The sequence below is a fragment of the Mixophyes fleayi genome, chromosome 3 (genome assembly GCF_038048845.1).
Source record: "Mixophyes fleayi isolate aMixFle1 chromosome 3, aMixFle1.hap1, whole genome shotgun sequence".
Classification (NCBI taxonomy): Eukaryota; Metazoa; Chordata; class Amphibia; order Anura; family Limnodynastidae; genus Mixophyes; species Mixophyes fleayi.
The window spans coordinates 145,392,646-145,409,907 of record NC_134404.1 but is presented as its reverse complement, the minus strand read 5'-3'; the positions used below and the strand labels follow the sequence as shown (position 1 = coordinate 145,409,907).

General features: G+C 39.9%; 1 protein-coding gene across 1 annotated transcript; it reads right to left on the bottom strand.

The window, feature by feature from the left end:
- Positions 1-8,488: 8,488 nt before the first annotated feature.
- Positions 8,489-10,202, bottom strand: LOC142143191 (uncharacterized). Its single transcript, XM_075200900.1, has 3 exons — positions 9,984-10,202; positions 9,592-9,675; positions 8,489-9,114 (listed from the first exon to the last, which is right to left on the bottom strand). Exons 1-3 carry the CDS (start codon positions 10,144-10,146, stop codon positions 8,489-8,491), a joined length of 873 nt encoding a protein of 290 aa, XP_075057001.1. The 5' UTR covers positions 10,147-10,202.
- Positions 10,203-17,262: the final 7,060 nt, after the last annotated feature.

The following is a 17,262-nucleotide window of genomic DNA, read 5'->3' as shown; positions in this document are numbered from 1 at the left end:
TCTCATCACCTGCTGTTCCCTGTTCCGTGATCACCCAGCTACCAGAGTACCCTATTACCATCTACATTGCTCTGGTAAGCCTACCACCTGGTGATCCCTGGGTAAAGACTCCTAGTGCCCGTGACAATATGGGATATACTGTCTTTTGTGGCAGAAGTATCCTGCTTATAGCAATGTTTGAATCTCGGGAATCATTTAGTTTTTATGGAATTCCGTATCATATGGGGAACTTAGGCTTTATTAAATCAGGGTTTGGGAGATGTTGCCATTGTAACTAAACATCCCCGCTCATTTGTATCAGTCCCTATATGATCAGCAGGAAACCTGTGTTTGCGATTCTGTAAATTTGCTTAGTCTGTGGTATTATTGTCTTAAAATGTTCACTTAGTTGAACCATCTTTTATAGTTCACTTGTGGCAGTTTCAACTTTAGAATATACATATTATACAACTTTAAACACTTTCTCATATTATACTAAGAATTGGAAACATTCATTCTTTTTATGTAATGTCCATACATTAAATAAACAGTAAACAATAAACAAGCTTAATAAATACAGTGAAGGTGAAATAACGATGTTACATTTAAGTGTGATATCCAATGTTTAAATGCTTTATCATCGACATGAACTACTTGTCACATACATCTCAAAATAAAATAATCATGTGGCAACAATCCTTTAAAATACAGTTGCTCAATAAAGTTATATAAATTTGTAGAACGTAGAAAAGGTATAGGCACCTGTTAGTGTAGTACTTTGCAGTTAGGTGTTTAAAGTGCAGGGTGTACCCTTGGCAAGAATAAAATAATTCAGGGACCTCCAAATTTCTTTAGGTATCCCTTTGTACCTTATTCCACCAACCTCAAGATCTCAATGAGCAATATGGACACTAAAGAAGCTACCTAGTGTAGTATTTAATGTATATCTTTAACAATACATTGTAAATAAATGCACATACTTAAAAAAAGTAATAAAAGCAACTTATCTGAACAATCCTTGGAGCCCTTAGTACTCTACAAACAGCAACTCTTACCAGTTGTCCATCTCAGGTTCTCTAACAATGATGATATTTCTCCACAAACTCCAGTAATAGGATATTTCCTCAATTGGTGTCCCAGTGTATATGCAAGGTTACATAGTCCATGTTTCTGAATTCTTATATACACTAAAATTCATGTAATGGCACTTGAGCCCACTGGTGTCGTCTAAAACTGCGCCTGCGCCAACTCAGTAAATTTACCACAATCTGCATAATTATATACTAATAAAAAAGGATGAAAAGTAGGTAATTAGCCAGTAAACGTAGGACCCAAATCGCTGCAAGGAACATTTACAAGGACACGTATGCGTGCCACTAGCTAGCACAGAATATCTGTATGCAACTAAGATAGACTGTAAAAATGCATTGTATGTACAGTATGCATTGAAAGCATCTTTATATATGTAACAAATATTAAAATGGATTAAGCTTAAAACCAAATGCTAAATATATCAAACAGATGGACAAAAACAAACTTATCTTAGAAATACAATCAAGCTATGGCCAAGATATAATTATCATATGGTACCATATGTAAAAAATATTTATAATAAAATGCCACTAATGAAATCCAATCCGCGGACTGCTTGATGAGATAAAATTGTTCCTTTGGAGCTAATTTTAGAGAATAGTATGGATTACTTGTGTTCCGAAAAAAGAGAAGCCACCTTCAAGCTTTTCTTAATACCAATCCATTTAGCAATTTATAATAATCATTTCCTTTGCGGGCTCAATTTTGGAATCCAAACATATAATAATAAAGGATCCACCGCAAGGTGCAGTTCGGGCACCAGATAAAAGATAGATTATTTCAATATTTCTTATTGCTTTTATATTTAACAACATTAGCTTGTCAGGTTTAGAATTGGCATAATCCTTGATAGTGTAAAAGTGCCGGAGTACTAATGAATATTTCTTGGCACCAAAAAATGAACATATAAATTTACTTAGCTCTCCTATGTAGAAACATAAGTCCCGAACTTCCGATGTTAGTGATCACTCCAATAAATAAAAAGCAGTCAACGGAGGAGAATCTCAGCAGATATCACAAAATAGCTTGCTAGAAATAGCTGGCCAGCGCTTGATAGAGAATCAGCATATAGCAGTCCTAACGCGTTTCCCGGCGGTCCGCCGCTTCATCAGAGGTAAGTATAATGGCAAGATTCGGCCAAACTGATTTAAATATCCAGACAAAATCATATGTAATCAATCACATGGTCAACATCCATCAATCAGAGGCCAGTATACTGGCAAGATCCGGCCAAACTAATTTGAATATCTCCAAGAGGTCACATGAGGTTTATCACATGATCGGCATTTATCCGGAAATATCCTGCTGAATTCGTAGTCATTTACGGAAATATCCGAACTCTACATTTTTTTATGTCATATGATCAGCAGTGATCCTCCGGAGATAGCCGACAGGCTGTCAAACATTATTAGTTATTCGGAGATAACCGTACTCCGAACTTAGGGTCACATGATCGTCAGTGATCCTCCAGAGCCAGCCAACAAGCTGTCATTCAGCGCTGGAAGTTGTAATTTGTTAAAGTCCGGATAATAAAGTCAGAGACAGCCAAGGTAAGGTAAAATGCTTAACCATATAAATAAAATACAATTAAATAATAATAATACAAATATGGGTGACAGATCTTCGCTAAATTAAACCTAACCAATGAAAAATGATAAAATAAATAAAAAACTTCCTACTTTGGCACATATATTGGGAACTTGTTCCCAAATATCAGATATGCATATAAAAAACTCCCAACATGATCCACAGAAAAAACTAGTTAGAAACCCAAACTGAGATTCTATAGGACCATATAATGGTCTCGTTAATAATTCATTAAACTTCAGAAATATCGAATTATAGATATACTCATCCCTATATGGGACAGATATTATCTCTAACATAAGAAAAAATCAACATCCCTTTATCTACAATAGGACTAACAAATATAGATAGATCTTTGGTTTTCATTACTAAATATAATAGTTATGTGAATGAAATCAGACGGATCATTACTAAAAATTCTGCCTTATTAGAACTTGATGACTGTGTGGGTCATCTTATTGATAAGGGTAAAAATATCATTTTTAGAAAATCCAAGAATCTTAAAAATAAATTATCTCCAAGCTTCTTTAAAAGTAAGTTAGAGACTAAATCGCTTGTATCTAATCCAGCTTTGGGAAGCTGGTTAACATCTAGACCCAATGGCTTCTATAAATGTGGAAAAAATAAATGTATTACTTGCCTATTTGCTGATCACAAGTGTAAGAATTTTGTTTCTTTCTCAACAAATGAAAACTTTACCATTGAGAAAGTTTTGGACTGTCGTTCTGTCTATGTGATTTATGTTGTAAATTGCAAATGTGGTATTCAGTACGTTGGACGTACTATTCGCACACTTAATGTGCGCTTTTTAGAACATTGGCGTAACATTCTAAAAGATATTAAATCCCACAGTTTATCGTTACATATTAATGAATGCCAAAAAGGTAAATTAGAGGGTCTGAAAGTTCGAGCAATCGAACAGATTGATTTAACCATCAGAGGAGGTGATCGTTTCAATAAGCTTTGTAAACGTGAAGCCTTTTGGATCTTCAGACTAAAAACACTGTTACCATTTGGACTAAACGACAGTATTGAACTTAACAACATATGTTAGTTCTAGGGGCTGTGTTGATCGTGTCTAATATTTGAGTGTTCTTGTAACCTCATATGTGTTCTTCTATCCATATAGGTGATTTACCATACTTCTCTCTATATAATTGTTAGTCCTATTGTCCTATTGTAGATAAAGGGATGTTGATTTTTTTTATGTTAGAGATAATATCTGTCCCATATAGGGATGAGTATATCTATAATTCGATATTTCTGAAGTTTAATGAATTATTAACGAGACCATTATATGGTCCTATAGAATCTCAGTTTGGGTTTCTAACTAGTTTTTTCTGTGGATCATGTTGGGAGTTTTTTATATGCATATCTGATATTTGGGAACAAGTTCCCAATATATGTGCCAAAGTAGGAAGTTTTTTATTTATTTTATCATTTTTCATTGGTTAGGTTTAATTTAGCGAAGATCTGTCACCCATATTTGTATTATTATTATTTAATTGTATTTTATTTATATGGTTAAGCATTTTACCTTACCTTGGCTGTCTCTGACTTTATTATCCGGACTTTAACAAATTACAACTTCCAGCGCTGAATGACAGCTTGTTGGCTGGCTCTGGAGGATCACTGACGATCATGTGACCCTAAGTTCGGAGTACGGTTATCTCCGAATAACTAATAATGTTTGACAGCCTGTCGGCTATCTCCGGAGGATCACTGCTGATCATATGACATAAAAAAATGTAGAGTTCGGATATTTCCGTAAATGACTACGAATTCAGCAGGATATTTCCGGATAAATGCCGATCATGTGATAAACCTCATGTGACCTCTTGGAGATATTCAAATTAGTTTGGCCGGATCTTGCCAGTATACTGGCCTCTGATTGATGGATGTTGACCATGTGATTGATTACATATGATTTTGTCTGGATATTTAAATCAGTTTGGCCGAATCTTGCCATTATACTTACCTCTGATGAAGCGGCGGACCGCCGGGAAACGCGTTAGGACTGCTATATGCTGATTCTCTATCAAGCGCTGGCCAGCTATTTCTAGCAAGCTATTTTGTGATATCTGCTGAGATTCTCCTCCGTTGACTGCTTTTTATTTATTGGAGTGATCACTAACATCGGAAGTTCGGGACTTATGTTTCTACATAGGAGAGCTAAGTAAATTTATATGTTCATTTTTTGGTGCCAAGAAATATTCATTAGTACTCCGGCACTTTTACACTATCAAGGATTATGCCAATTCTAAACCTGACAAGCTAATGTTGTTAAATATAAAAGCAATAAGAAATATTGAAATAATCTATCTTTTATCTGGTGCCCGAACTGCACCTTGCGGTGGATCCTTTATTATTATATGTTTGGATTCCAAAATTGAGCCCGCAAAGGAAATGATTATTATAAATTGCTAAATGGATTGGTATTAAGAAAAGCTTGAAGGTGGCTTCTCTTTTTTCGGAACACAAGTAATCCATACTATTCTCTAAAATTAGCTCCAAAGGAACAATTTTATCTCATCAAGCAGTCCGCGGATTGGATTTCATTAGTGGCATTTTATTATAAATATTTTTTACATATGGTACCATATGATAATTATATCTTGGCCATAACTTGATTGTATTTCTAAGATAAGTTTGTTTTTGTCCATCTGTTTGATATATTTAGCATTTGGTTTTATGCTTAATCCATTTTAATATTTGTTTTTATTTGGAATAAATTTTTATTTAAGTACTTGGTGCTTTGCGCTCCTCTTTTTGTATTTTTGTTTTCTATATATTGACAGAGCCAGAATCTGTCCTAGAAGAGCAGCAGCCCAAGTTCCATCAAAGGTGATTGCAGCGCCCTGCAGTTGTTTTTTGTTTTGTATCTTTATATATGTATTTAATGTAAAAAAAAATTGCCAAAATCTTTGGAAACAAACATTTCTACAGATGATTATACTGTTGACAGTTGCTCTTTTATTTTAGATTACACTTTTTTTTATTCGTTCTGACATGATCTTATTGTATACACACATGTGCGTATACTGCAGTCTATTGTGTGTGTGTGTCTATGTACAGCAAGTACTGTTTAACCAGAGCATAATTACACCCAGATTCACATCAAAACGTATCTTGAGATACACTTGTTTTCTGATATACAAATCTAGATTGTTTATTCCTTCTGAAAAACTACAAAAAGAAGTCTTTCAAAATTTTCACAATGCATTAACTGCTAGACACATTTGGGGTCTGTAAAATAAATTTACACTATTTTGGGTCAACTATCTGGCAAACAGTATGTCGCATCTTGTTCTGCCAAGCATAAGATCGCTCAAACAGCCCTTCAGTCAAACACTGTTCCTTGCCAGTTTTGGTTTCCACCCATACTTCCTAGACTGGTTGTTCTCTGCCAGCTATTTCCGAAATGCATCAAACCATCAATGAAATCTATAAATCGATACTCCGAGCCTTGTAAAAGTTTCAACACTCCTACAAGATCCAAGCAGTCAAGGTTAGGTCTGGTCCATATCCATACTAAGTGAACTAACAAGTATGGCTGTCTACAAACATACACACCTACTTCTTTTCAGTTTCAGTGCATGTCTTCGTGTTCTAATACTTCTCCTCCTTTGAAAAATGTTTCCCTCCCGTACCTTGTTAAAACCCTTGATAAATTGGAAAGTTTCTATCATGACCCCCATCCCCACCCCCATTCCCTTCTTTGCTCTAAACTATACATATTAAGATATTTTAGTCTTTCCAGGTATATATTGTGCTGTAGGCTATACACAATTTTAGTTGCCCTTCTTTGTGCAGTCTCATATATATTTATATCCTTCTGGAGAAATGGCCTCCAGAATTGAACACAGTATTCTAGATGAGGCCGTACCAATTACCTATACGGTGGCATCATTGCTTCTTTCTTTATGCTACTGATTCTTCTCCCTATGCACCCAAGCATCTGACTTGCCTTCCTTATTGCTTTGTTATGTTAATTACTTGCCTTTAAGTCAGATGAAATAGTGACTCCAGATCCATTTCCTCCTCAGTAGTTCTCATTATAGTGCCATTTATACTATATTTAGCCTTTGGATTTGTTAGGCGCCATCCCTGCAGTCTTCTCTCTGCTTGGGGACAGCCGCCTGTCTGTTCCGGCCGGGAGCTTCTCGCCTTTAAGCAACAAGTTGCAGCTCTCCTGCTGTGTGAATGTGCACTAATGTTCTCTTCACGTCCCCGTTGCTAGGCAGTGGGGACACTCCGGATCAGCTATTGGCAGTCAGTGACGTCACTGACCACCGGGGAGAGAACCAACCAGCCTCAGCCTGCCATTATTTAAATGGCACCATTAGGGTGCCAGAGTATCAGGTCTCCTCTACTTCAGCGCTCTCCTTGTTTTATTGGCTATTTGGTTCTGACCTGGCTTGTTTTACCACTCCTTCTGGATTCTGTTCCTGTTCGTTCCTAGTTTCTACCCCACACTGTCTGACCTCGCTTTTGGATTCCGATTTGGCTCTATTCTGCTCCGTTGGTTTGACCTTGACCTGTTTGACTGTTCTCTGGTTCTGATTTGGTACTGTATCCATCGCCTGGTATCGACCCTGATTTGTCTGACTACTCTCATATTTCACCAACGCTTTGCCGTCACCTGAATTGGAGAACCGCGACTTGTGTATCCCTAGCAGCTAAGACCAAACCTCCTTGTAGGCCTCCCTGGTGAAGACTAGGGGCTAGATTTACTATCAGGCGTGTTTGTAAACCCGCCGACTTTCGGCGGGTTTGGCGGCGGTTTAGCCATCGCCGGATTTACTAAGGCTAAACCCGCCGTCCAAACGGCCAAAAATGATGTTTCCAAACCCGCCTCTGTATAAAGCGCCATGACGGTTTCAACAATGTTCTACATACAAACAGCCGGATTTACTATTAGGGGGTTTATAAAGCCGCCGGAAAACCGCCATTCAATAGACCAAAATGAAAGCGCTGCTTGTGAGCAGCGAGATTGTTCAAACAGTGTGCTGTTTGAACTATTTAGCCATTTCTAACATAAGAGAAAGAGCCATTTTGTGCAAAGTTTCCTCCTTTAGGATTGTATATGGGAAATGGGCAAACTGGCATGTAATTTGAGGATTTTTTTTTTTTTTTCCCATCCTGTATTATTGAATCCTATTTACTGATGTAAAGGTTTACCGGCCACTCCACGTGCATTTAAAGTGCGTATGAATCTGGAATCTTTGCCTGATGTGGACGTAGTACCAATGTTTGTACTCATGTAAACCAGGTTCCTAGATATATTTGGTGGGGTGCTTATGTATGCACCTGTTAAGGTGTCTGATATTATCCTGGCTTGCTGTCTGATACATAATCTAGCTTTACATCAACTTACCCCACCGATTATTGCAGTACACAGTGAACAAGTAGGGGCCCGTGTCCCATTTGGTGATGTGCAGAGCACACAGGGGGAGGCAGATTTGAGACCGTCTCATTACAAACTACTTTAAATGTAAGTGCATACAATAAAAAACATATATTGGTTTTTGATTTTATGTCAGTGCAATGGTTTTATTAATGGAATATTTTAATAAAATTGGACCCTTTAAACAGGATAGTGTGTACTGTGAATGTTGTAATTGTTAAAATCCCTGTAAAGTGACAGTTAGAGGTCAATGTGTACGTGAAATTAGTGCATCGTTTTAAAGAAAACAGTATACTCTTGTTTAATGGGAAGAAAAGAAAGAATGATATGAATGAAATATAACAGCATTTATTGCATTACAACATAATAAAAGAAAAAGTATAACGCTTACACAACACATTCCCCAAAAATACATTTTTTGCCCTAGCGCCGTCTTTTCGCTGGCATATCACTGTGCTTAGCCCCACTCTCTACCCTCGCTCGCCCACCCCTGGTGCGAGCACCTCTCCTTGGAGGAGTGCTATGTGTGGATCTGCTCGGCGTACTAGCAGTACTGGTGGAGGCCGATGAAAAAGGGGCCGGCAAGCGGGCAATCAGTTCCTGCTGGAGTTGGCCTGCCAGCCGGATAACATTGGCATTCCCCTCACGAACGGAGGAATGCATGGCGTCCACAGACCCAGACATTTGGGCCAGCTGCACATTCGTCTGCTCCAAAGCGCTTGCCAGCCGGTTTATTGCAGCAGGGATTTGGCTAGTGGAGCGGTGTATTCGCCTCAACTGGGCCGCAATTTGTGCCATGTGGCCAGTTTGCCTGTCCATGAACAATGTCTGTTGCTGCTGGAATGCGCCAATAGACAGCGCCATTTCTCTGGCTGGGTCCATAGTTTCAGGTGCAGGTTGGTGGTGTGATGGTTCAGCAGGGCCAGGTGAAACTTCCTGGAGGCCAGACACAGGGGCATCCACTGTTACCCGGGTGATGGTCGTTAGATCCTCTGGCTCAGGGGACATTTCCAGGGACTCCGCCTGAGGTGGCTGGTATGAAGAGGGCCCTGTGTATGAAAAATGACGGTAAGTATATAGTATATAATATGTTTGTATATTGCATTCTGAACACTGGTTAGGAAAGAATATTCTTTAGCAACTACAGATTCTTTCACAATGTTTGCATTCCTGATTTCTAGTCCTATGCTACCTGCTTACGGATGCACTTATTATCCTTTTAATACCCATTATCATTTGGACTGTGTAGTACATGCTGGGTTATTTTGACTAAACTGCATGCTATAAAAAGTGGAGATGTTGCCTATAGCAACCAATCAGATTTCAGCTGTCATTTTGTTGAATGCAATAAATAAAGTAAAGGTATATTCTGATGGGTTTCTATAGGCAACATATCAGTTTAGTAAAATGTAGCCCTAACTTCTCATTGCAAACAATAAAAAGGGAAAAAAAACAACATTGACCGCAACATTTGCACAGAAAATCAAGTAACTCCATTATTTCTCTCCTAAACAGAAATCACGCACCTGCTTGCTCGTCTGTGCCCGAATCTCTCGCTGAAGGTGGAGGTGTAGGTCTGGCACTGGGACTGAACTGCGGTCCTGGCGATTCTGGATGTATTAGAAAAAGCATACAATGTATTTCCAGAAAAAAACAATTTCCAAATATACTGTTTATTGCACAAATGTGTTTGCAATTTTTTTTATTTTTTTTATATGAGAAAAAAAAACCTTTACAAACTATTAGAGGCAAAAATACACTTTGAAAAACAAAAACAAAAAAAAACAATTAAGAAAAAACGTTTGCAAAGAGAAAAGCAGTTTTAAAAAGAGAAAAGCAGTTTTAAAAAGAGAAAAGCAGTTTAAAAAAGAGAAAAGCAGTTAAAATACTGTTAGGGTAAAAAAAACAAATAACTCACCAACTACTTGGCCAAAAGAGGGCGAGTCGGTGTCCTGCACATTTATGCCCTCTACAATTTCAGCCGGCATTATCTGGCGCAGCTCCTCCTCGTACGTGGTGTACTCCATACGAAGTGGGGGGCCACCACCCGTGCGCCTTGTCGACCTCCTTTCCTGGGCCATCTTCTCTTTAAGCCTCCTCTTAATATCAGAGAAGCGCTTGCGGCAGTGTGCCACTGTCTGCTTCAGTGGGCCCACCGCGTTCACGGCCTCACAGACTCTCCCCCACAGTTGGTGACGCCGCCTTAGAGGAGTCCGGGCTGCCAGGTTCCCTAGGATGACCTCGTAGCAGGGAATGATGTTGTGCACCAACACACAATTCTCATCATGTGAGAAGCGCACATTCCTCCCTGTCTTGGTCTTCCTGCCCTGTCCTGTCTCCTCAACCTCTCCCTCTCCCTCCTCTGACCCCTCAACCTCCATCTCCCTCTCCTCAGCCTGTTCTCCCCTCCTATCTCTGGACATTTTTACCCAGAAGACAGAAAAACACAAAACACTGAAGGACTTACAAACACAAAGAACAAACTACACTACCTACAGACACACTCTCCACACAGTCACACACAAGTAACACAGACAAAGGACAAGTCAAATACAAAAAATACAAGACAGAAAATAAATGAGAAAATAAATGTACAAAACAGGAAAAAACCACAGGACTACTCACACTTCAAACAGATATCGCTCCACCAATCCACCAAACTCCAACTCTCAGCAAACCACTATCCTCCAAACTCCTCTCACAAAACTCCTCTAAACCCTATCAGAGAAAAAAGTGTCAGGCCAGTGGTTTATATAGGGCTTGTGATGTCAAATCTCCTGACTTTGAAAATAGCCAATAGTAACAGGCCAGGAGACAGGTGTAATTTTCAAAAAAACCGCCTTTACACAAAAGCGCCGTCATTTAAAGCAAAAGCGCCAAGTTCTATTCAAAACCGCCGGCGGCTTTGAGCATTACATCCCGCCGTGACATCGCCGGCGGCTTCAAATTGAAGCTGATATGCGCCCATTAGTAAATCCGGCTGTTTGCAATGCAAACCCGCCGGAAAACCGCCGCGATGCATGGCGGCTTCAAGCCGTCATGCATCACGCCTGATAGTAAATCTAGCCCTAGGGGTGCGTTAGACTCCGCGCCTCCAAGTTCAATAGTGCTAACTCCGGCAAGTGTACTCCTATACCCGATCGTGACAGGGTTTTGGAGATCCAAGTGCATGATTTTGCATTTTTTTGCATTAAACTGTAGTTGCCACTCTCTTGAACATTTTTCTAGTCTACCTAGATCATATATCATTTGATTTACACCTCCTGGTGTGTCTACCTTGTTGCATATCATCTGCAAAAAAAAATACTTTCCCTTCAATACCATTTGCAATGTCACCAATAAAGATATTAAAAAGCACTGGTCCAAGTACAGATCTTTGAGGTACTCCACTGGTAACCTGTCCCTCCTGTGAATGTACTCCATTTACTATGACTCTCTGTTTTCTGTCCTGCAACCAAGATGTTATCCATTCAACCATCTTTGACTCCAACTCCAAGCTTTCAAGTTTATTTAACAGTCTGCGATGTGGGACAGTGTAAAAAGCGTTACTGAAATCCAGATAAGCTACATCTTGATCTATTACTTTGGTCACCCATTCAAAGAAGTCAATAAGATTTGTTTGACATAATCTCTCCCCAGTAAATCCATGCTGGTTGGAATCCTGTAAGTTACTGGATGTGAGATATTCTACATCTCTTTCTTTTAGAGTGTTTCCATCAATTTCCCTATTAAAAAATCTTTGTCGAGTAAGCTCTTTAGTAGAAGGACCCAGGCTTCAACTAGGATGGGGGACATTAGTGAAATCCTTCATGTAGGTGGTAGTGTAACTTTTAATATAAAACTGACAACTACAAAAAATGCACAAACAGTGGGACTAACCCAAACCATACTCGCCAAATAATACATCCCCTATAGATTGCCGGCTGAGTCCCTATGAAATTGGTGTCTGGCGACAATGGTGTGCTAGTGTGCTTATGGGTATTCCCCACTGTTACATCAAAATGTATCTTTGACCAAATTACATATGATGGTTTGCTGACCCTTAACTACTTATTTGTGTCTCAAGTAGATTCCTCATTCCAGTTCAGGAACAGAGGTAATTCATGAACCTGGAGCCTTGCTCACCCTGGTTTATACATTTATCCAGGAGCTTCCTATGTCCTGAAAACCTCATTATTTCCATGCAGGGGACACAACTTGAAGTCACAACACTTTTCCAAAATGGTGCGATAGCTTCACTGCCGGTTATGCAGGTTTTCCCACACAATCTGATTTCTTATGCTTTAGACAGACAGGCAAAAAATGTATTCTGGGTCTGTGTCTTTATGATGTCTGTGAATGCAAAATGCATTCCTTTTTCTTTCACATCCATATCGCATGCCACTTCTGTATTGTTTGATTGAGAGGCATGTTTGTTATCAGTAGCTGATGGGGAGTGCTTGTGCTATATTGCCCTTTTGAGGCTCTTGGGGTACCTCTTAGTAAGTTAGCTCTCAATTTAAAAACACATATATTTATAAAATAGGGACTCTCATTGTTTAGCGTTAAGACCAACCTATAAGCAGAAGCTACGTGAAATGGCAGGTGGCTTATCATGTATTTGCAAAAGTGAGAATTCTGCATTTTTATTAGAGATGGGTGTGCTCGGTTCCCTGAGATCCGAACCCACCTGAACTTCTCCTATCCGAGTACCCGCCCATTCGGAATCGAAATCAAGGCAAAACATCACCGTGACGTAGTCGGATCTCAGAGCTCGGTTCTCGCGATATTTGAAAAGCATAAATACCCGCCTACACAGCAATCCATCGCAATTTGACAGAGGGAGAGAGCAGGGTTAGGTCACTGGCTGTATTAGAGCAGGGACAAAGCAATAATTGTACACCTTATTCTTTCTATTATAATTTCAATTCTATTCTATTTAATTCTATTATTATTACCAATTCTATTAGCAATTGTTAGAGCAGGAAGAGAGGAGGATAGAGGAGGCATTTTTTTTTCAATATTTTGCACTGCAAGTGCTTTGGGGTGTCCCATATTGCCCAGTGTGAAACAATAATTTTTCTGGCTGCCAAAAGTCATATTTAGCAGCATTATCTATCTATACAATATTTTGCACTGCAAGTGCTTTGGGGTGTCCCATATTGCCCAGTGTGAAACCATAATTTTTCTGGCTGCCAAAAGTCATATTTAGCAGCATTATCTATCTATACAATATTTTGCACTGCAAGTGCTTTGGGGTGTCCCATATTGCCCAGTGTGAAACAATACTTTTTCTGGCTGCCAAAAGTCATATTTAGCAGCATTATCTATCTATACAATATTTTGCACTGCAAGTGCTTTGGGGTGTCCCATATTGCCCAGTGTGAAACCATAATTTTTCTGGCTGCCAAAAGTCATATTTAGCAGCATTATCTATCTATACAATATTTTGCACTACAAGTGCTTTGGGTTGTCCCATATTCCCCAGTGTGAAGCAATAATTATTCTGGCTGGCAAAAGTCATATTTAGCAGCAGTATCTATTGAATATTTGGCACTACAAGTGGTTTGGGCTCATAAAAATGGAATCAAAGCAGTCATATGAGCAGAATCAGCAAGCAGGTGCTGGCACCAGTCCTGATGATAGTGTTCCCAATACGTCATCTAGTAAAGCCTATGTAAAAGTACATAGTCTTTTTAAATCAGGGAAAAAAACACACACCAAAAAAAAATTGACTGTGTTGAAGCGAAAAAGAAGTGTAACTGAGGAAAAGTTAACTGCCGATAAAAATTTTTTGCCAACATGCCAATCTACACACGCAGTGGCAAAGACAGAATGAGGCCTTCGCCTTTCTCTATTAGTGGCAGATCAAAAAATGTTACTGAGCCTTCTTCTTGTACGGTCACTCGTGACCAAGCAAGACCAAGTAATTTGGAGTCTAAAAGTGGTGCACAACTACTGTTACGCGTGAAAGCCGAGCTGCAAGACAACAGTAAGGCATTAGAGGATAATATATGCTCTGAATCAGAAATTACACCAATCCCTGTGGAGAGCATATTCACCAGTGGTATGTCTAATCATGAGCATTCTGTTTGTGTACCCATAAAGAAAGGCCCTTTCAGCAGTTCTGCTGATGTGTGCCTGAACAGCCTGAGTGTAGCCGGTGATACACAAATTGAGGATGCCACTTTGGAATTAGAAGAGGATGAGGGGGAGATTTGTTTAGGCGACAAGAGAGCTAATGAGGATTTTGATGAGGATGAGGTTGTTTGTGTAAGTCCTGCACCAGTGGCAGCAGTTCTGGCACGTTACAAGAAAAAGGCCATTGTCATGCCTGGGCATAAACCAAAAAAATCCACTTCTTATGTGTGGAATTATTTCTACCCAAATCCAGACAACAGTTGTATAGCCATTTGTAGTGTATGTCAAGCCACAGTCAGTCGAGGGAGGGACCTTAACCATCTTGGAACCTCATCTATGTTTGACGGTGACATTTGACGAGAGTTCATGGCAAAGTGTTGGGAAAAGCTGAAAGTTCTTCCAAAAAAATTACAAGCACTCCATCATCAGCTAGGACCCTTCGCTCACCGACATCCCGACGGCTACAAAATACACCCACAACACCATCCTCATCAATATCCTCAGTAGCGCTCGGAGTTAGCCCTGCATCCCACTTAGTAAGGCTGGATGACTCCTGCACTATAATTGATTCCTCTGAAGAAAGCGTTAGTCCCACTGCTACTGCTGTTGCTGCTGATGGGGGTGAATCGTCATCCCAGAGGAAGGGCAAGAAAAAGAGCAGTCCTACATTTCAACAATTAACTGTGAAATAATCATTTGCTAGGGGAAGCAAATATGACAGCAGTCACCCAGTCGCCAAGCGAATCACAGACGCCATGGCTACCATGTTAGTGTTAGATCTGCGTCCAATATCCACAATAAATGCAGCTGGTTTTTCACAGTTAATTGAGCTTTTGTGTCCGCGTTACAGAATTCCATCGCGACACCATTTTTCCCGTAAAGCTATTCCACAACTATACCAAAAAGTGTGTAAAAATGTAGAGATTGCGCAGGAAAATTCCATCCTGCCCACTGTCCACTTAACCACAGATATGTGGACAAGTGGAAGTGGCCAATCCAAAGACTATATGACTGTGACAGCCCACTGGGTGGGTCATTCGCCTTCACCAGCAGGAACAGCAGCAGCATGTACACCACTAAGTAACATTTTTCACAGGGAGGCCACTCGGCTTCACTAACAGGCATACAGCTGACAATTTGTTAGGGAAACTAAGAGATGTGATTGCTACATGGCTTATACCACTTGGACTCTCCCCAGGATATGTCATTTCTGATAACGCCAACAATATAGTGCGAGCATTACAGCTGGGTGAATTCCATCACATTCCCTGTTTAGCTGACACCATCAACTTGGTGGTGCAGAGCTTCCTAAGAAATAACCGTGAGGTGCAGGAGATGCTTTCGGTGGCCCGTAAAATTTCAGGGCATTTCAGGCTTTCTGCCACAGCATGTAGGAGATTGCAGCAGCTCCAAGAACAGTTTAACTTGCCCTGCCACCAACTTAAGCAAGAGGTGGTAACTAGGTGGAATTCCACCCTGTAGATGCTTCAGAGGATGAAGGAACAGCGCAAAGCCATCCAAGCGCATTGCACAAGCCATGACATTGGGAATGGTGGGGGGATGTATTTCACTCTTGCACAGTGGGGAATCCTTTCAGTGCTGTGCAAGGTGCTGAAACCATTTGATGTTGTGACGTGTGAAGTGAGTGCCGACTCTGCTAGCTTGAGCCAAGTCATTCCTTTAATTAGACTATTGGAAAAGCAGCTTGAGAAACTGAAGGAGGAGATGAAAGCAAGCAATTCCACAAAGTATGTTGGCCTTGTAGATCAAGTACTTAATTCGCTTCACAATGATCCTCGAGTTATTAAAATCTTGAACTCGGATCACTACGTTTTAGCCACTGTGCTTGATCCAAGGTTTAAGACCTACATTGAGTCTTTGCTTCAAAATGACAGAGATGTGAACTTTTGCAAGGAGTTATTGCTCAGCAAGTTGTCCGCTGAACTGGGCCTTGGCTTGTCGACGTGTCCTCCTTCAGTTTCTCAAGCAGCTGCTGCTCGTAAAAATTAAAATTTTCCAAAAAGAAGCAGGGAAGACGCAGGGGGCAGACCAGAACAGTTTAACATCTGGGCTGGTTTGAAGGATTTTTCAAAAAAATGTGTGACTTTGCCCATAACTCCATCCAATCCGAGTATTAACATGCAAAGGATGGTGGAGGATTATTTTCAAGAGGTAATTGATATGGAAATGTCAGACAGTCCCTTTCCTTACTGGGAAGATAAGCAGGCCATTTGGAAACCCATGTACAAACTTGCTTTGCAATACCTAAGCTGCCCACCCTCCAGTGTGTACTCTGAACGAGTATTCAGTACAGCCGGGAACTTAGTCAGTGATCACTGTAGGAGGTTACTTCCTAAAAATGTGGAGAAAATTATGTTTATAAAAATAAACTACATCTTCCACGAGGAAGGCCTTCACCATCAAAGACATCCAAGCACTGACTGTTCTCTAATGGCGGATTCAAGCGGCGATGAATTGATAGTCTGTGATGATGACGTACACACTGATGAGGGTGAGGATGAAGCTGAAGATGATGACGATAACATCTTTTTAAAACTTTCTATTTAAGTGTAGTGTGCAATCTACCCCCAAATAGGAAAGGGACTTGGGGCATTTCTATATCACGTACCGTCTTGAAAGGCTGCTGTTTTGGCAATTTCTCAATAAGGGTAGGGTGTCATACACAGACTGACCCCAAACTGGCTTTGTCCATTTCAATTAATATTGTACAGTCTATAACGGCTGAATTTTTTAGTATTTTCTACAAGTGGAGGGGGGCTTATAGAGACAGAATCCAAACTGCCTTTGTCCATTTCAATTTATATTGTACAGTCTATAACGGCTGAATTTTTTAGTATTTTCAACAAGTGGAGGGGGGCCTATAGAGACATAAACCAAACTGCCTTTGTCCATTTCAATTTATATTGTACAGTCTATACCGGCTGAATTTTTTTATATTTTCTACAAGTGGAGGGGGGCCTATACAGACAGAAACCAAACTGCCTTTGTCCATTTCTTTATATATTTAACTATAAGTGTAGGGTGTAATATACACCCAAAGACGATGGCTGCATTGC

Bases quoted from the DNA above. Each gene is read 5' to 3' on its own strand.
- LOC142143191 (XM_075200900.1), bottom strand. From the start codon at position 10,146: ATGGCCCAGGAAAGGAGGTCGACAAGGCGCACGGGTGGTGGCCCCCCA. The intron at 9,676-9,983 runs GTGAGTTATTTG...TAATACATCCAG, and splicing joins CTCTTTTGGCCAAGTAGTTG to AATCGCCAGGACCGCAGTTC. The intron at 9,115-9,591 runs GTGCGTGATTTC...TTTCATACACAG, and splicing joins GGGCACAGACGAGCAAGCAG to GGCCCTCTTCATACCAGCCA.